Source organism: Strongylocentrotus purpuratus, unplaced genomic scaffold, assembly GCF_000002235.5.
Source record: "Strongylocentrotus purpuratus isolate Spur 01 unplaced genomic scaffold, Spur_5.0 spur5_scaffold_16, whole genome shotgun sequence".
NCBI lineage: Eukaryota > Metazoa > Echinodermata > Echinoidea > Camarodonta > Strongylocentrotidae > Strongylocentrotus > Strongylocentrotus purpuratus.
The window spans coordinates 3,249,133-3,269,775 of record NW_022145601.1 but is presented as its reverse complement, the minus strand read 5'-3'; the positions used below and the strand labels follow the sequence as shown (position 1 = coordinate 3,269,775).

Below are 20,643 nucleotides of genomic sequence, written 5' to 3'. Positions count from 1 at the left end.
AGCTATGAGATACAAGAAAGTGAAGAAATTTGAGATTGCGAGAATGAGAACATTGGCAAGTGGAAAACAAAATTGTCTGAGATCGATTGGGTTAGTGAGAGAGACCAGAGATATACTGAAGGACTCAATGATAACAAAAAGAGGAAGTAAGACTGAGTGTGTATGTGCAATGAGAGAGAAAGAGTAGAGAGGGGAGGGAGAGATAGACACTTAATTTTCAGGATTCAGTGTACAAAGAATAAAATAAATTTAAAAAAAAATAAATAAAGGGGAGGGGGAGGAGATCTGATCGATTCAAATGATAGGGAATAAACCAAAACAAGTTTATACATGGTAACATATATAAATTATAATGTAAATATACAAATTAAAATATAAAAAAAAGGTTAAAAGTGAAAACATGATGATATAATAGAACCCTCCCCCACCCTCAAACCATTCCAATCCACTGAATCTAAAAAAAACACTTCACATTTGATTAATTAACAAAAAAACAAATCCTACAGAGACGTGATGTGCCCTTGAATAAAAGTATAATTAATTAGATATGAAATGAACATTAATTTTCATGGCAACAGAGGTAACGTACTTTTGTTATATATTGAAACAGAGTTGAATTTTTGAAATCATTTTTTTTTTTCGTTTTTGGATTGATTAGTTTGCTTGAATAATTTGTTTTTTCGTTTTCAGATTAACTAGGTTTCAGATTGATTAGTTTGCTTGAATATTTTAAATCAAAGGTACTACTTCCAACAAGTGTCTGTTTTTGCATCTTACATATCGGCCCTCTTAGGAGAAATACGTACCAATACATGTACAAGCAAATCATAGTAGATTAGTCTGCCTGCACAAACTCTAATTTTAAACGAAAGTCATTATCTCCAGAGTTTAGTCTATTATTTTTCAATGGCGTTGCCTGGAGAAAGTACAATACCATGGAAGGGTGGAACACGGACCAAACTATGTTGCCACACCTTTAAAGCACGTTTCGAGTAAATACACAGTAAAAAAAAGTGTGGGGGAAAATAGAGTTTATGAATTAAAATTATAAGAAAGAAGAACAATTACTAGTACCCCTCCCTGTACCTCGGCCAATCTTCTTGTTTTATTTTGGTTTGGTTGTTTGGTTTTGTTATACTTTGTATGTTTTCAGTTATTTCCTTTTCTATCTTTCTAAGACGTCACCGATAATGTTAGTCTCATGGAGGACCCCTAATAAATCGATTGGTCTGCCCTCTGTCAGTCTCGTGTTTCGTCGGTTCGTCGTATAGGCCCGCCCCCCTCCCCCACTCCGGGGTCGGAGGGACCGCATGCGTGTTCCCAAACTGCCCGATAAAGGGGTACTTTTCACGCACCAAAGTCCGGCTCGTAGTACACAACAATCCGGCCCGTATCGACTTTACACACCGGACTTAAGGGAGTGTTTTCAAAAGGAGGGAACATGCATGCGCGTACCCTAAATGACACAGGGTGGGGGTCGTAGGCTTATCAGTTTCATTTGATACAGCTGCTCTACCACATATCCATTCTATAATATACTATGCATTCTCCTCTGTGATGTGTGCACCATCTCCATCAGACACCTGTCCCGGTATCCTTGGCAACCTCTTCGTTTCACTGTCCACATCATTACCAGTCGCATCCCCAGCCGCTCTGATTGACGAATTCAAGCTGATAGAACTGTTTGCCGCGGACGAGTTCTCGGCGCTGGATAATAAATCCTGGGAGCCCGCGTCTAAGGCCACTTTCTTCTTTTTCTTGGGTTTCCACGTACACACTGCGCTATCGTTTATTTCGGAATAGTCATCACGTGAGATGAGCCAGTATGTAGTCATCAATCCTTTGCCCTGGAGTACCGATCAAAGAAATAACAAAATATTTAAAACTAAATAGTTAAATCAAACATAAGTGAAATTTTCCCCACCGTCCCTTTAAAATTGTCAACACAAAAAATATGATAAGCTTTTGTTTTCTATTCCCTTTTATTTTTGCTTATCAGATATTGCTGGAAAGTGTACCCCATCGCCTTTAACCCATTGCGTACTGGAAGCGGGTGGCTCCTGCATTAAAGCCTATGTGAATGACATAAGTCAGTAGTCAATGGCTTAACAACGACTTGGATTCACCACTGATCCATACCATGCGAAGAAATACCCAAAATAATAAATTCTTTTCACTAATAAATCCAATCCATACATGTGTGAAATTTAGAATAAATGATTTCAAGTTTTCAATCTTTCTTGAAAACCACAAAGGTTTCAAGAGAAATCTACTCCGAAATGCCAAATATGACGTGGTAGCTCATAAAGTTGATGGAGTGGAATTTATTCTTTCATCCGACTTTCAAATTATTTTAATTTATGCGAACTCCACAAGGACATAATGCCAAATTATTTCGAAGTTGTATGGACAGTAAGATAGTGCAGAGCAACAGTAAATAATTCATCATGCCCATTTTATTTATTCTATAAATCTGAAGGATTCGGTCACGGTGAACTAAAATCGAGTTTATTTTTGTTAAATCCCAGCCTCGCTGGGAATTACATCTTGATAGACCTTGGGCCTTTGCTAGTCCGACACAATCATGTCAAGTATGCATCGTCCCTTCATTGCTTGTTTTTGTTTCTATTTTAATATTTCTATTTGTTTTCTTCTTCTGCATAGATGTACACATTTTTTCTTTTGTATGAGTTTCGTGGAAATAAATGAATTGAATTGAATTGAATTGAATTGAATCACCTTGATTTGGACTTCCCCTCGCTTCTCCATCACATAGGTAGTGTCCCGAGCCAAAGCTTCATAACATTCTCCACTTAGATGGATCTTATTCGCTAGAAAGAAAGAGACAATAATACCACGAAAATAAATGGTTACTGCTATATTGTTGAGAATGTTCTTCAATATTATTGTATAGAGTCCGACAGACGAAGGCTCATAAGCTTTTTCTATACCGGGGATCTTATTCGCAAGACAGAAAAAGAAGAAGAAAGCGTAACCCCGATGATGAATACTGCAATACTGTTTACAATATTCTTTAACATTGCATGTAGAGTACTTAGGTTGAGCTTCCAAGCTACTCAAATCATAAATCAAATAAATCTTTTCTGAATGCTATTTTTTGGTTTGATAGATAAATAGAGCACGAAGCTATATCTATAAAATCTCTTGTCTCTCTTATAAGAGGTCCTTGGTTCGATCACATGATTGATTTCTCCCACATGTGCCCCTTCCGACCCAGCCCAGGTATATCAAATAGGTAACTGGCAATGCTTGGGTATTATTAAAAATGTCAGGGCACTCAAAGATAGCAATATCAATAATAATGGGGCTGCCCTTTGTAAATAGGACGCTGTTGTCATAATTACCCCCCCCCCCCACCCCTCACCCGCCCCCAAGATAATCGCCACTTACGTAATCCATTGGACTCCATACGCGATGCTGTGTTGACGGTATCTCCAAAGAGGCAATAACGAGGCATCTTTACTCCTACTACTCCCGCCACACAAGGCCCTAAATGAAAGATAGAAATGGAAAACATTTATAAATATTGCGGAAAGAGAAAAGTCAAAGTCAATTTCTAATCCTTTTGGTGATTTTAAAACCTCCCATAGTTACATCAACTCCTATGTTCCAAACGATCAGCCAATTCAGATAGCTTTCAAAGTCTTTATTTCGCAATGCCAGGTATGACCAGAACAGTTTTATGGATAGAATATTAAGATTTCAAGCCAATATGCACGTTATTTCATAATAATACGATTTATTATCAGTACGAAGTGCATAATTCCAAAATAGTGAGAGGTTTGATGGTATTCCTTTGTACAACGTTTAATGCTGCGCTCGACTGCAGTTTCTTTTAGCCAATCAAAACATCCCTTTTCGCAGATAATAGATTGAGCATTGGTTGGTTGGTTGGTTCTTCGTTTAGATGGCGCTCTTCAATCTCAAAGATTATTTGCGCCAGTCAATTTCGTGTATAGCTTTGGCGTGGGCTTCGGAAATCAAGCCCACGAGCGACTTTCCTTGGTGAAATGAAATTAATAGTGATATGGTTTTATAAAAAAAAAAAAAAAAAAAAAAAAAAAAAAAAAAAAAAAAAGCTGCAATATTAAAATTGCATAAAATGCACATAAAAGGCGAGATGGGAGTTAGTTGCAATTGTTCATGGAAAAACCGCAAATACTTCATTTTATATATTATTACAGGATCGACATAAGTTAAGGGGATCCCTGATAGCTTTAAAAGCTATCTAAAACGATTAGTATCGTATATGTAACCCAATAATTCACGAGTAAAAATTGGGTTAGACATCAATAATTGTTTCAGATTGGGGTTGTTCAATTTAATCCTTTCTTTTAAGAGACGTCTATCTTTGTCGTATTTTGTACAATAGAAAATAAAATGTTTAATTGTTTCATCTTCTTGACAAACTTCACAAAGACCAGTATCGTGTTGGTTAATTTGAAAAAGGTAATAATTTAAACTACAGTTACCTACTCTTAGTTGTTGTATCAAGCATTCTTCTCTGCGAGATAGGCCTTGTCTATGTATGGGCTTTGAAACGTCGCTATGCAAAGCATATAAAAATCTACCGTGTTCTGCATTGTCCCATTCTGCTTGCCATAATTTGTTATAATGGATCAAACGAGAGGCTGCCAATTCACTTCTTGTATTTGGTATAACTATGTCTATATACCTTTTCATGGCTCCTTTTTTGGCAGCCCGATCTACGATCTCATTGCCCCTAATATCGCAATGTGACGGAATCCATTCAAAAGCAACACAAACATCCTTAAACTGCAAAATATTAATTATGGATAAAATTTCATTTACAATAGCACATCTAATAAAGTATGAATCGATCATTTGTAAAGCTGACAAAGCGTCGCTAAAAATTACCACCGAAGAGGATTCAATAAATGTATTAATCCACTCTAGTGCCATTAGTATGGCCACTAGTTCTGCTCTCATAATACAGACATGGGATAATCTAAAAAATTTCACCACATTATAATGAGACACATAAAATGCGGCTCCTGTCTTCCCATCCTCGAGTTTAGAACCATCTGTATATATATGTAAAAACCCATTCCATGAATTTCCAATGCTATCTAGAACAATCGATTTTATTTCAAATGGAGGCATTTCCTTTTTTTGCACTTTGCCATGGTGTTCAAAAGACACTTGTGGTCGTGCTAACCGCCATTCTGGGATTTTCGGCAATAAGTTGGTTTGCCCTTCCACCACTACTTCGTCTCTAAAGGATCGCAGTTTAAAAGGTCCTTCTCCTATCTTCCATTCTAAGTTATTTAAATCATAGTCATCACCCAATACTTCTTTTGTTGGGTGGTTTAAAGTACTAGACAGTAAATAAACTCGAAAGTTATCATTTAACAACCTTCTACGATATCTCAGAGGCAGCTCCCCGGTCAAAACTTGTAAAGCCTCCAAGGACACATTGTGTATTGTGCCTGTAATAATTTTTAAGGCTCTGTATTGGATAGAGTCAAGTTTTTTTGTTAAAGATATACAAGCAGAATCATACATTTCACTCCCATAGTCCAAAATGGATAGGATAAGTCCTTTATAAATCATCATCAAAATTTCATACTTACTTCCCCAGGGGGTGCCGGAGACACAACGTAGCAAGTTTATTCTTTTCTTACATTTATCAATGATAGAATCTATATGGACAGACCAAGTTAAATTGGAGTCAAACCTCACACCAAGGAACTTATACTGCTCGCATATAGGCAGATTATGTCCTTTTATTTGTAGAAGAATATCTTTCTTTTGTTTGTTGGTAAAGACTAATACTGCAGATTTGGTAGGGGAAACGTTTAACTTCCACGTCCAACACCATATCTCAAGCTCATGCAGGGCCTCTTGTAATTTCCTGCGGGCCAGCTCTAAATCCTTATTTGAACACCAGATTGCAATGTCATCAGCATAGCAAGATAATTTAACATCACTTACATTTATCTTGAGATCATTTAACATTAAAGTAAATAATAAAGGACTTAATGAACTTCCTTGCGGGATTCCATTTTCTAACGTGTAGTGGCGAGACATATAGTTATTTATCCTCACATTAGAAATCCTACTCAATAGAAATGCTTTTATAAAAAGTAACATTTTTCCACCAATGCCTAAGATAGATAATTTCCTTAGTAGACCTGTTTTCCATAGCGAATCATATGCTTTTTCTAAATCAAGAAAGACCGCTACGGTATATTTTTCACTTTTCAAGGATATATGTATGTCCGTCTCCAATCTCACTAAGTGATCTTTGACATTCCTATATTTGCGGAAGCCAGATTGAATATATTTAATAGTCTGTTTTTTTCTAGAAACCACGTCAGGCGATTTTTTATCATTTTTTCCATAATTTTAGAGAATGTTGATATCAACGAAATCGGCCTATAAGAGGTCACTTGAGTCGGATCTTTTCCGGATTTCAAGATTGGTATTTGAATAACCTCATACCACTGATGTGGAAAAAGTGAGATTTTCCAAATGTCATTATACAAGTTTAATAAATACACGAGTGCCTTGTTCGGCAAATTCTTAATCATAATTAAATAAATATCATCCTTACCGGATGAGGAGTTTTTCATCTCCTTTAAAACATTCCCCATTTCACTCATGTTAAAGTCATCATTGATACAATCATCATCATTTGTTGAAGAATTATTGTACAAGATATTTTCGTTTTCATTTTTAGTTACGGAAAGTGATTCATCAACCGATTTAAAATAGGTTGCCATTGCATTTGCTTTTTCCTCAGATTCTTTCAAGATATTTCCGTCTACAAATAGATTGTGAAAGATGTGCTTGTTCATTGTACTGTCCCGCATTCTTTTAACCTGTTCCCAGACTTTCCCAATGTCTGTAAATCTATTCATTCTACGGCAGTACTCTAACCAATAATCATATTGAGCTCTCCTGATTACCTTCTGAGCGACAGCTTTCTTCTTTAAGTATTTCTTAACATCATTTAGATCATAATACCTTCTTAACCTGTTTTTAAGACGATTTCTCTCTTGCACCGCCTTCTTGCAGGCATTGTTCCACCAGGGATTTACTTTTCTTCTCTTGGCAATCTGCACACGCGGAATGCACTTGTTCGACGTTTCCTTGATCACCTTAACAATCACATTGTATCTGCCTTGAATGTTTAGTTCTGCACCAAGATTTTCATATCCTTCTTTTCTCAATGCCTCTTCAATTTCTTCTCTATACTCTTCCCAATTAACCTTTCTAAAAGACCATCTCTGTCCCATATTCTCACCCCCTGGTCTATTGTACACATGTTTAAAATTTAAGCAAACCAGATTATGATCACTGCCAAAATTATTGGATAGTACTTTCCATTCTGTATTACGTGCTAATTCTTTCGATACTAAGGACAAATCCAGATTTGAGTATGTACCATAATATGGGTCTAACCTTGTAGGAGATCCATCATTTAATAAAACCAAATCATTATTTTCTATAAAAGACTCCACAGTTCTACCGTTTGTGTCTAATTTGTTGCTCCCCCATAGAGGATTGTGACTATTAAAGTCGCCTAGAATCAAATACTTCCCCGGCACATTTCTTATCATGTTATTTAGATCTATCAGTTCAATCTTTTTACACGGATTATAATAGTTGAAGATTGAGATAACTCCGTTTTTACAAAAAATATCAACTTTTTGGTATTCGGCGTTCCTGGGTGTATCCATCGCCTGAAAAGTGATGTCGTTTTTTAAATACATCACCAAACCACCTCTTCTGCCGTCCGGCCTGTTTTTACAAACACAAACGTAATTGGGTATAGACAAAACATTAAAATCGTTAAACCAAGTTTCTTGGATGCACATTATATCTGGGTGAATACCTAACAAATTGTTATCAATAAGGGAAGATAAAAAGTTTGCGCCATGCGCCGTCAAGCCTTGTGCGTTCCATTGTACAATCAATAGGTCTGATATGGACTTATTAGTTATATGAGGCGACTTTTTACCATTTCCATGGTAATGTCTACCTTCAAAATTTCTTTGCCTGCTCTAACTACCGCTTCCAAGAAATTATCATCATTACTGGACTGAGGCAACTGTCGTACCACAAACAGAATAAACATAATCAAATCAATAGATGTCATATTTACTGGAGTTTGGGTTGCAGTTTCCTTCTTTGTTTTTCGTACTGGAATTGGGATCTGGGAATGAGATCTGGGTATTGCCCTGTCCCTTTCTTCCTGTCCCTTTCTTTCTCGTACTGTGTGTGGGGTATGGGCCTGAGGGTTCGGATTGGCTCTCTGAGGATTCGGATTGGCTCTCTGAGGGTTATTTGGCCTTGATTCTGTGTTATGTTTTTTGGCAGGTTTGTTTAGATTTGCACTACCCATGTCTTTCTGATTATCCATGTCAGTAACGGCATTTTCATGTATCTGTGCACGATGGGCCTTGGCCGCTTGGGCATAAGTGAGGTTTTCCTGTAATTTTATTTTTTGAATTTGCTTCGCCTCTGCATAAAATTTACAACCTTGGTAAGCTGCAGAGTGGTTTTCACCACATCTGAGGCATTTAGGGTTCTCCTTATTAGGGCAATCTTCGAACTCATGTTCTCCCCCGCATCTAACACATCGGATATTGCCTTTACAAGTTTGCCTAATGTGTCCGAATAACTGACATTTATGGCATCGCGGCACAGGAGGGATATAGTCATCCACTTGCTTTACCTCATACAGAAAATGTATGGACTCGGGTAAGTTTTTACCCTTGAAAGTGAGGAGAACGGAAGGGGTTGCTACCATTTCTCCTTTGATCTTCTTCATAAATCTTTTAGCGTTCACTACATTCTGTTCTTTCAAAACTTCCTCTATTTCCTCGTTACTGATTTGGGGATCAATCTTGTGAATAACTCCTTTAGTGGTTGATTGGCTCCCATCGTATCGTGTAACTTTCACATTAATGCCCGCCAACTGGGTTAATTCCAACAGTTTGGGTATTTGGTTTTCGCTCTCACATCTCACAATCAACATGTTTCTTTCTTTTACCATATCTTTTACTCTGCCTACAAGATCATGAATTTGTTTTACAACCTTCACGGGGTTGGCTCTACACACGTTCTTATTCTCCAATCCAACAATAACTACTTTACCCTCAGAATGAGTTGGTGTCGAGCGGGAGAATTTGGGTATTTTGTTATTCTTTTCATGTAACACTCCATCACTATTGCTTCTAACCCTTGGCCTCTTTTTCGATTTTTTGCGTACTGCCGTTTTCCATGAACAATCTGCAATGTCACTATCTTCCGGGACCGTAGTACCGTCAGAAGATATACCTTCACCTAAATCATGTACATCGTCCCGGTATTTCTCAGCAACGGCCGTCATATAATTCTCTTCCCCCGAAGATAAAGAGGAGAGAGAAATCGACGCCATTCAATTTTCAAACGCGCATAATTAAGATTAGTAGGATGAGTGAAAATTCTTACCTTTCAAGGCTGTGTTATTTAAGTTGTTAATCTTACGTGAATGGAGGGATGAAAATGAGTGCAATAAATCACCACAGGATTGCCACTTAGGGTCACCTCCTAGACCTTTGCCTTGACTACAGTGACGAACGAGTTAAAACGTGAAGATGTGATCCAACAACGAGATTGCTAAGGCGAAAGCTCGTATAGTCCGATGGGCTGGACACGGTACAGGATTGACTCAGCTGCCGTCGAGTTCAGAGGGGTGCGGCTGGTTCGAAATTCCCGCCAAAATTCTATATAACACACGCCAATTAGGAGCTTTTAGAGAAAGCGACCGTCTCCGTTGATCGCATAGCTTAATTAATCAAGTATAGTAATGAGAGGAAGCAGTTTGAGGGCGCTTGTTCGTAACACCATTTTGGTAACACCCACCCCTACCCTTCTTCCGCGACGTCCATGTTTTTAAAAATGTTATGCTAATTATTTGTTACTGTTTTGTCGTTGTTTGACATGAAGTTTATACAATATGGTATTGTAGTTATCCTCAAGGTTGACTTCTTGAAAGTCCACGTGATCTTGTTTGTTAGGGGTAATTGTTTGACAGAGCATGATGAAGTAATATCACGACGACGACTTTGCATCATTTTTCTCCTGCACAACCGGAGACTAGATAGGGATTTCAAATGGATCGGTAATGTAATAAAACCGATTTTACAGCTTCAACCATATCGTATAATATTATTTTCTGTCAGCCGGTAGGTGTTAAGCTATTGATCAATCTCTTTTATTTTATTTTCTTTCCCCGTATATTTTTATCCATATAAATCCATACTTTACTGCCTCCATTAGTGTATTCTCCCTTCCATTATTTTCTGTAGCCTCCTCTTCTCGCTGTCTCCCTCTCTGTCTCTGTCTCTCTCTCTTTCTGTCTCTCTCTCTCTATCTCTTTGTCTCTCTCTGTCTCTCTCTCTCTGGCTCTCTCTCTGTCTCTCTCTATCTCTCTGTCTCTCTCTCTCTCTCTCTCTCTCTCTCTATCTGTCTCTCCCTATCTCTCTCTATCTCACACACATACACACACTCTTCCCCATCATTCATAAAAGCTTTGAGGCTTCTTCTAGATCAATATTGAATCACAAAGTCTTGATTCCAATCAATGCAATAAGCATGTTGTGAAGTCCCATAGAATAGTGAATAGCAATTTGGCAATCATAACATCAGGGCTATCTCATAGAGAGAGATGCCGTGGCGGCAAAACGGAAGAGCATCAAACAAATCAAGGGTCAGCTGACCTCTACTTTATTGCATTAATAAGCACTTCAGATATATTGTGTTAAATAAAATTATGTAGTTATGAGATATATAATTATGTTGGTGTCAGATTTGCAGAGGATTCGGTAGCAAAGTGGTGTGGTGATATGATGGCAAAAATAGTTAAAGTCATGCATGCTTCTTGCTGAAAGGTTTTGTGTCATATTTGACCTATGGTCAGAAGAAAGATAGAAAGAGAGGGGAGAGGGTGATGAGTTAGAGAGGGTAAGAGAGATTGAGAGGGGAGAGAGAGAGAGAGAGAGAAAGAGTGAGAGCGAGAGAGAGAGAGAGAGAGAGCGAGAGAGGGAGAGTGAGAACGATAACGAGAGCAGGGAAGTGACAAACAGAGAGACAGAGAGACAGAGAGAGAGACACGCACACATAGAAACAGAGAAAGTCGCAAAGACTAGATGTTTTATAGGGTCATAATATTATTATACCTTTCGAAACTTTATGAAATGATTTTAGAAGTCACTGATAAGAGAACTACATCATAAAAATTGTAAATATTATGTATAAAACCACAGATGTTATTACGAAATGTCTCTTTTTTCTCCACCGAGATGTGATGTTATTTTGTCTCGTCTCTCTATGGACGCTTTTACGATAATTATGAATGTTGTGCCTCACTGCGATTTCCGTTCATTTTAACATTAACCCAATATCACAACCATTATTCATTTTAAGGGCCGATGAAGCCGCCTGACTTTTTAAAAGAAATACGTGATTCCAAACTTTGTGAAAGCTGCACTCCCCTATAAACAAACGAAACTTTCTTGAATTTGTTCTGATTATATGGATTGTATTCATACGTCAATATACACTCAATTCAAATTCGTATCCTCACCCCTCTTTCCTACACCATTCTCTGTCGTTCTCTCTCTCTCTCTCTCTCTCTCTCTTTCTCTCTTTATCTCTCTTTATCTATGCTGTATCCATTGCTTTGTCTCTCACTCTTTCTCTCTCTCTCTCTCTCTCTCTCTCTCTCTCTCTCTCTCAATTCCTCTCTTGTATCCATTGCCCCCTCTCTCTCTATGATATATATATATATATATATATATATATATATATAATTTTATCCACTTTTCTGCGATAATAGTCATATAACCCTGTTTAGTTATTCGTTTATTATTACATCACACGATATAATGTGAAGATCAAAGAACGCGTAGCACTAAACAATGCTTTCAGGGGACTACAAGATTCATGATTATTTGATTGTGTCATATACCAAGAATGGCACTGCACTGCATTTCATTATAATGAAAATACATCAATTTAATTCAATTTGACAGAAAGAAAAGAGGGGCTTTCTATAGACCGCATATTTCCGTTGAATCACACTTTTATACTTCAGCTTTCTTCATTATACATTTGAGAGAAATTCCCTTGGGTCATTCTAAATCTGATTTACTTGCTGCTAGAGATCACTCTTCCTGTATCCCGTGCAAACGAGGCGTCATTACCGGCGTTAATCAAGCCTGTAGTTTGTAAAGGTCGTTAACCCACACACTGTTAATGTTATCCTTTGTCAGGCGCGTACGCAGAGGGGGGGGGGGGGGGGGTGGGGGGTCAAACCCCCTCTCAAATTGTGTGTGCTCTTACCCCTCCCCCCCCCCCCGCTTATTCAGCGGCTGGCTGAGTCGTTGCGAAATGTTCGGCGCGATTTTAAAATTTTAACCCCCCCCCCCCCTTTGAAAAAAAATCCTGCGTACGAGCCTGCCCTTTGTAACGACATCCCTCGGGCATGAAGCGTTGACGACCGCACTGGTTGATGACTGGCGCAGTCCTTACGTCAGCAAAATGATGTCTTGTGTGAACGGGCCTTTTATGCTCCACATGATTGTGATTTTGGAGTGTAATCTGCCCCCTGCCCCTTTCGAATTACGAGATTTATCGTGTGGCGTATGCTTCCGATAGCTGCGCCCCCCCCCCCCTCACACGATGCCCCTACACTCATATGTAGTTATAGTCTATGATATTATATAACACATGCTCTGGCGACAATAATTGCTCGGTGGCCAATATCTCACTCTAACCTAAATGTTACCTTCAAACCGATCAAAGCACTATACCTGAAAGTACGCTGACCCTAAGCCCAGACTAAAACTAAACCCCAATCGCTTATCCTGACACGCTTACCCTAAACCCAGACCAAAACTAAAATCCATTTGCAATCTCAACTGCACGCGTTAGGATCATTGTTCAACCGGAGACAGTGCTTCGACGCTTTGGGGATAATATTGTCCCTGGCTTCATCTCTTCAGATGTATAGGGTTATTATCAGAGTTGCAATTGGGTTTTAGGTTAGGATTAATTATCATGTTAGGTCCAGGCTTGAAGTTAGGAATTCAGCTATAGTGTAGGAAATGACCGCAAAGCAAATGTCAAAGGAGCAAATGCATACCCCTATACCTCAAAGTACGCTTACCCTAAACCAGACCAAAACTAAAATCCAAAGTACCATACGACCCTGAGGGACTCACCCGTATGGAGACCTATCCGGACCTGCAGTTTGATAGATGGTGATCGAGGGACATGGACCTGCTTCACAGCACTACGTAGATCAATGGACATGGTAGCGATCTCCTTGACGTGCTTATCACCATTCCTCTCCGGGCATCCACTGGCGACCATGTAGGCGTCACCGATGGTCTCCACCTTGTAGACGTCATAGACGTCGATTCGACCGTCAAAGCAGGAGTAGAGATCGTTGAGCATTGAAACAACCTGCCAGGACGTTGAATAGAGTTGGGGGATGGATAAATGAAAATTTCATAATGCTCATTTCTCAACTGTATTGATTATTTTGTCTTATCAACACCAATTGAATTCCAACGTTACAGTTTCGCATGAACTATTGAATGCTAAATCTAAGAGGAAAAACAAAGTTGGCACAATTAAGTGCCAGTAGAGATTGAGTCTTCTCCATCTAAAATTACAGGTTCAAGATAGTATCTATACGTGTACGCTTATATTGTATATTAACGTAACTATCTTAATGTGTTGTAATCAAAAGGATAAAGCTCTTAGACGAACCGTGTTGACTACGAGAAGCTTGAGTTCCCGGAAATGCGAAAGAGTGAGCTTTTTCATTATGCTGTCAGTATGTAGAGTATTATTGAGAAAAAAATGTCACATGAAAAGGATTGCTATTCAAATGCCCTCATAATTATACATATAGTCACAGCTAAAGATACGTTCATCCAACATGTTTGCATGGTCCCATATACATTGTATATGTCTACAGTACATGTAACTGTTAGCAAGACTGATCAAATTCTTATCATACTGATGATTCCAAAACCTCACAGTATACACCAAGGTTTACACCAATACTTTTGTGCTACACGATTGACCTTTTCTAATCGCTTCCACAATCACATCTTTATCTTAACCTGAAGAAAAAAAATCCAAAAGTGATTTTGTCGAAAGAAATATTTTCATTTTTTCCCCTCAGGTATATGCCGTAACTGCTAGCTGTTATCAACAAGATTTAAAATGCCTACCTCGATGGGGTTGATGTGAGCCGAGATCCTTGTAAAACCCACGATGTCTGAGAAGAAGATGGTAACTGCATCGAAACTTTCCGCGCGCACCTGCTGCTTAGCCCGGATTTGATTGGCCACTTTCCTTGGTAGCAACTGATACAACAGACTCTCTGTCATCTTCTTCTCCTGCTTCAGCTCATCCGTCCGCTCCTTGAGCCGATGGGCGTAGTCGTGGATCCAGCCGGTCATGTTGCCTACGGAGTTCAGCACCAATGGAAAGAACAGCACTACGCATAGCGTCGCTACGATCTCAAGGGCTAAACGGGCTCGAATGGAGTCTAGTTTCCCTTCAGCGGTCTGGATCATGACCTGTAACGCATCATCGTTCACGTTCCTGAGGGTTGTTAGTACTAGGGTCATGGTATCAAAGTACGGATCCATACTGAAATTGTCTGGAATGATCGACGTATTGCACAGCGAAAGTACATCTAACCTACCCAAATACAAAACATCTGTATAAAGCTCTGCGTCCAGCACATCTTCAAGTAACCTGTCGGAAACAGAATCATCTGTGTCAGATGCAAACTGTAAAAGTGTATGCGCCGCTTCGTGCAGCGCTCCTACGGTAGATATGAAATCACTGGGTATGGAATCAGAAGGCCCCAGACATCGGGTTGAGAGTTCCATCTCACTCGCCATATGAACACGTGAAGCAAGAATAGCAAGGTACCCTGAGGTCACGTGACGCGTTGAGCCAACGGAGAACAATTCCTTGCGATGGTCTTGATAGAAGCTTTGCTCCAAGCTTCCGCTGTTGTACGAAACGTTGTTCCGATGCTGCAGAAGTCGGTCCTTGAAATGCTCAGGATTGAAAGAATTTGTATCATTAGCGATTGCGGTTTCTGAAAATAGATTTTCTACACACGAGTCGGCCAGAGAGGTGTCGGTAAAATTACGGAATATGTACAACTGGCTCATTAATACTGCGATGGATGACGACAACACTGGGGATGTTGAAGTGGTGGGGGTTGTCGACGTGAAAGTCGCCGAGGTCGACGATTCTACTTCCATCGAAGCATTAGATAGCGGGATTGATGTAGACGATGATAAATTTGTCGATGTACTAGTTCTGTTCAGGTTTTCAAGAATCACCCTCAGGTGGGTTTCTAAAGCGCCCTCTAAGCTCAAGTAATGCAAGACGGGATCGAGGCACTCCCATTGCCGTAGTGCAGTCCGCGATTGCCTGTTGTTAAACTCCTCGGTGGTATAGTGCTGGACATCGACAATGGCCACAACCAAGATGGCGACCAGAGAAACCGAACATAAAATCCAGATACGAACCGTCTGCAGTCTTTTTCCGCTCTCCGTGGCCAAATTCTGACGGCAGGCAAAGACGCGCGGAAGGCAGCCATCCTCTTCTTCAAAGGCTAGCGTGAAGATGCTGCTTCTCCGGCTATCATGAAGGTGGGAGCGCTTGGAATCCGATCTCAAGACTACTTCTGGAGTGGTCATTTTGTCTTATGCTGTCACAAAACTATCGACACTTTTACTTTCACTTCCATGTTTAGGTATCGTGTCCGTCTGGCACGTCTAGAGAGAGAGAAAGGAAAAATAAATATTTAACCAAAAAAAATATCACAACAGTTGTTTTAGTATTCATTTTGTTGCAAAACAATATCAAATTGGAATAAACTTACTAAAAGCTGTGGTCCGGCCGTCTTTAACGATTGTGACTGATTCAAATCAAACGCAACTTTATTGCAGCTCTGTACTGAGGCGATGGGATTGTATAATTTTGTGATTCACTGGTGGCCTTGCGACCAGTGCAGATCAATCGCAACTCGTGATAGGACAGGGCCCTGACATATCGCCCTGAGAAATGACCATTCGCGCCGATAGAAATGTAAGGGTGTAGAAACATGTCCCTTTCTCTCAGCCATGGATACAGACAATAACCAAAGTGGAACAAAGGATGATGGACTCGCAGAGGGCTCTAGAATATTTATTTTCACCCTCTCCGCTGCATTTCCTTCTCGGATGATAACACAGTTAGTCATGTCACTTAATGGACGCCTTGGTTGCTTAATCTCAGTCACTCAAACTGCTAATTTGTTTTGAAATCCTTCAGACCAACCCACATGGGTGTCCTCACTCTTCTTCCTCTAATAACTTTATGAGGTTATCCTAAAAGGTTGGTAGCGCATCGGAGAGCACTGAAGTATTGTGGTGTGTTCGGAGGAAACACGTCTTAGCGAGCCTGATCCAATAAGTGGTGGATATCAGCAGAGAGAAGCCACTCCCGAAAGCTTATTTACGGATGGTTTTAGCTTTTATGGGATTCCTCCACAAGATTTGTCTATGTTTTGTGTTTTGTCATCCTAATTCGTTTGAGGAAATAACCCGTCCTCTGAGCATTACCATGATAGCAGCGCCAGAAAGACGGTGAAGCACCTTATCGCCGAAAAACGTCTGCCAAATACTAATATTCTGACGACTATATTCATGATGTCACATATTGAAATAGCGAGATAGGGAACAAAATAAGATATCAAGTACTTGTGTAAAAGGCTATTATGCTGTTCTATCTAAATTAAGTCGATTTTACCTTCTACCAATTGACCACAACATTAAAGTAGGCAGCCAAACAGTACAAAAACGTTATTTATTGATGTAAAGTATCCTTTTTTTTATAATTTCTTTTTCAGGAGCAATTCGATGCGAGTTCTTTGCACTTAAGCTTTCATTTCGTCTTACCTCATTAAACAAATAGGTCTCTTCAGAGAAGTTGTGACTGTGACTATTTTACTTTTCGTCTTCAGATAGTCTGCGCATATAATATCTTAAACGTTAAATGTTCGCATGTGTTCCAGTCTACCCTTATGCATTATTACGACTCCAGTTAAATAATAATAGGCTGATCAACTTAACCTAATCATGAACGGTTTTTTTAGGTGAATCGGTTTCATAAGTAAAGAATAAGAATTTGAAGGAAAAAAAGGTCTTCATCAAAATCGTTGTAAAACAGTAACACCTTGACCGAGAATCAAAGAGCTATATCTAATGAACTTTCCTCATGGGCATGTGGACATTATACAGGCGTATTCTTTTCTTTCCAGCTAAACCATCCTAATTCGTCTATAATTGAAGTTTTTTAAATATTATTTTGCACTTGGGTGTTTTCCGTTTAAAGGCTGAGGGTTAGATGAAAATACTGACACCGTTAATTTTGTAAAACACTTCAGAGAAAGGTTACTGTAACGAGGAAAAACACAAAATATGTTTATTCTTGTTTCCCCAAGATGCATTAGACTCCTTTAACAGGCAGATTATATAAAATGCAGTTCAACATTTTAAAGATAAGAATTATTAATAGTTCGCTGGCGAGGAAGATGACATGTACATGGTATCTTTTCTGTCTCTGCGGTCTCTTGTCCTTATTTATAGGATATCTCCCATTGAAGTATTAATGTATTTTAAATTCCTACTTTTGGTGCAGATTTGTCATTTGGGTGTTTTCCCTCTCTTTTCATTTTAACGTGAACATTGTATCATGAGATGATATATCAAATGGTTAGAAAACAGAATTCCATCGCACGATGAGCCTTGTATTATGGCAACTCCTCTTCACCCGTTCAATTTAATCTCAATTATTTATTTTAGTTTGTACACGAGACCTAGTTCCTTGATTTGAGCCAACATCTCTATCGAATATCTATAAATAGTTCTAAGTTTCTTGACAGTTGATCAATGGTTCCGATAAGCGAAATGAATTCACGTTTGTAATATAACTTATTGTTGAGTGCATGATGTTATCATTCTCTGTCTACTACAATATCTTTGTGTCAAAATGTTCTTCTAGTCCATAAATCATTTTCTATCTATCATTTTTCGGCACTGACCAAATCCCGTATAATATACTAAATTAGATGATCCGTATATCTATTTCTATGTCAAACAAATATATACATATGAAAATGGTTGAATGATCTTGAAGCCTGTTTATTCCTTGATATTATACAATGTGGCACAAGGAGATTGTGTGGCATACAAAGAGTTAAAGAGAAGATTGAGTTCTGGAGAGGGGTGACCAATAATTTATGAGCGTTTTCATTGTTATTATGCAAATGTGGAAGAACATCAGATAATTCTTTCCCTGAAAAGCATGCCTTCGTATTCTTAATATGACATGTAACAGCTTAAAAATGTAGGCCTCATTTTTATGCCACATTTCTTATCATTTTGATTATTCCAAAACCTTGCAGGACGCACCAATATAATTATATGCTATACATGATCAACTTTTTCTGATCGATTTAACACCGTTTCTTTCAAAATGCAATCGCATGACCAGAACTCAACTTTATCTTTAAACACTATGCTTTGACCAATGCACACATCTACCTGCTATGACGACAATAAAGGAGAAAGGGAAAGGACATCGTGATACCCTGATACCCTTTGCATTAAACCAGGTTGATTGGTAATGCAATTAAAGCATAAAGAAACTGTGTCGAACGTGTTTCAAGAATACGAGTTTGCTGCAACGAGTGAGTCATAAAGAAAACAAGCTCGGTGCCCTAAATTAGCGAGAATCTTGCACGATAATCGAGATAAGAAAGAAATTGGAGTGAAATGTTCGCTCATCTCGTCCGGATACAACATCAAAAAGATGAGAAGAAAACTGTAAACAATATCCTGGCTACAGACAGACCCCCCCCCCCCCAAAAAAAAAAAATAAATAAAAAATAAAAAATAAATAAATAAATAAATAAATAAATAATAATAATAAAAAAAATAATAATAATAAAAAAAAAAATTAAAAAAAATGAAGGTTGATCATTTGGAATGATAGTCGTCGTTCACTCCTTTGTTTTGTTTTGTTTTCACATGAAAGGGAGTATGACGACATATTGGATGCTTGTTAGGGGAAATGAGATAAATTCTACCGTTCTTCAGTTAACCCTTGACCATACTTAAATATATTTTGTAGATGGTACTACATGTAGTATCGTGTAGGTCGGAGTTAGCTGTTTTCTCCAATTCATTGCTCTCCTTGAGGTATTCTTTTGGTTTTTTTTTCTCTCTTTCTTCTTCTTCTCCTTCTTCTTCTCTTTCTTCTTCTTCTCCTTCTTCGTCGTCTTCTTCTTTGTCGTCATTTTTTGTGTGTGTATTGCTCCACATGCCTTGATAATTCAAATAGTTTTCTTTTAAATACACCTCAAAAATGGGTTACAGAGCCCATAAAATCTATAACTTCTGGCATAATACATGCGACTTTCAGGACCACATACAAACAGACAGAATTTGTAACTACGTCATTGGGAAGGCGCCCATCTGGTCTAATGAGTTGATACACGTGTATCTCATCCTTCAACCGCGTCAAAAATAAAAGTATTAGTGAGACAAAAATAGAAAGAAAGAGGACCTCGTCTCAGAAATAAATACATTTTAATATTGACTCCATGTTCATATTTCGTAACGGATGACATTGATCAATGTCCACGTCATTTATATGCCAAATGGGACTATCAAATGGAGAAAAAAAGGGCGAACGAAACAAAAGAAGGAGGTAAATAGAATAACGACGCTCACCAAGGCACATGTGGCTCATCGTGACAACAAATTCAATCATTATGCTCATTTAGACCTCATGAACGTGCAAGCAAGACAAAGAATCATATGAATTTCTGCATCTATCAACTGAAGCAAACGATGTTATGTATATATGTTGTCATGGAGACAGTGCATCGAGCTGCGGGGATGTGATGCTATCGAAGGATACCCGCGCTATATCATCACCATTCTTGAAAGAATAGTTCGAGTTCCGGTAAAGATGGACAATAATTTGTGAGATTTCTCATTCTCTGCATGTCAGTTTGGAAGAACATGATATGAGAAATGTTCCCTGAAAAGATTTATTCTTAAAATGTCTTTGTATCCGAAACATGATATATAAATTATGTCTGTAAATGACCAAACTTTTATGACACCTGTATGTAGAGTCCCATTAATACAGTTTTGTGTTCAGTATACATGCGACTTTCAGCCAGATTTAGTCCAAACCAAGTGGATTCGCTAGTGCCCTTTGGTAAGGTTTTGTTCCTCATTGTCAAGTCCCCCGACGAAGTCTTAAAGATGTCGATCCACTTACAAGCATACACATGCTTTTATCTAACAGTCAGGTCAAATCAACAATCAAACCATCTATATGTAACAGTTATCATTCAGTGCTGAGATAAATCAATCTTGAATAAAAGAGTCTCTATCAGTCTATTGTTTTCGAAGTGGATTGTGTAGATGTATTTCTTTTTTTATATACATTAGAGGGTTCTTGCATAGCGCTCATGTCTGGTACAATGCTACTCGTACCACTGCTTAA

The 20,643-nt window shown here is 38.6% G+C and overlaps 1 protein-coding gene across 1 annotated transcript; it reads right to left on the bottom strand.

Moving 5' to 3' along the window:
* Positions 1 to 1,411: 1,411 nt before the first annotated feature.
* LOC575279 lies at positions 1,412 to 15,849 on the bottom strand. Its single transcript, XM_030986543.1, has 5 exons — positions 14,283 to 15,849; positions 13,260 to 13,503; positions 3,412 to 3,510; positions 2,740 to 2,831; positions 1,412 to 1,847 (listed from the first exon to the last, which is right to left on the bottom strand). The coding sequence occupies exons 1-5, from the start codon at positions 15,774 to 15,776 to the stop codon at positions 1,539 to 1,541; spliced, it is 2,238 nt and encodes a 745-aa protein (XP_030842403.1). The 5' UTR covers positions 15,777 to 15,849; the 3' UTR covers positions 1,412 to 1,538.
* Positions 15,850 to 20,643: the final 4,794 nt, after the last annotated feature.

Bases quoted from the DNA above. Each gene is read 5' to 3' on its own strand.
- LOC575279 (XM_030986543.1), bottom strand. From the start codon at position 15,776: ATGACCACTCCAGAAGTAGTCTTGAGATCGGATTCCAAGCGCTCCCAC. The intron at 13,504-14,282 runs GTAGGCATTTTA...ACGTCCTGGCAG, and splicing joins CTCACATCAACCCCATCGAG to GTTGTTTCAATGCTCAACGA. The intron at 2,832-3,411 runs GTAAGTGGCGAT...CTTTCTTTCTAG, and splicing joins TATGGAGTCCAATGGATTAC to CGAATAAGATCCATCTAAGT.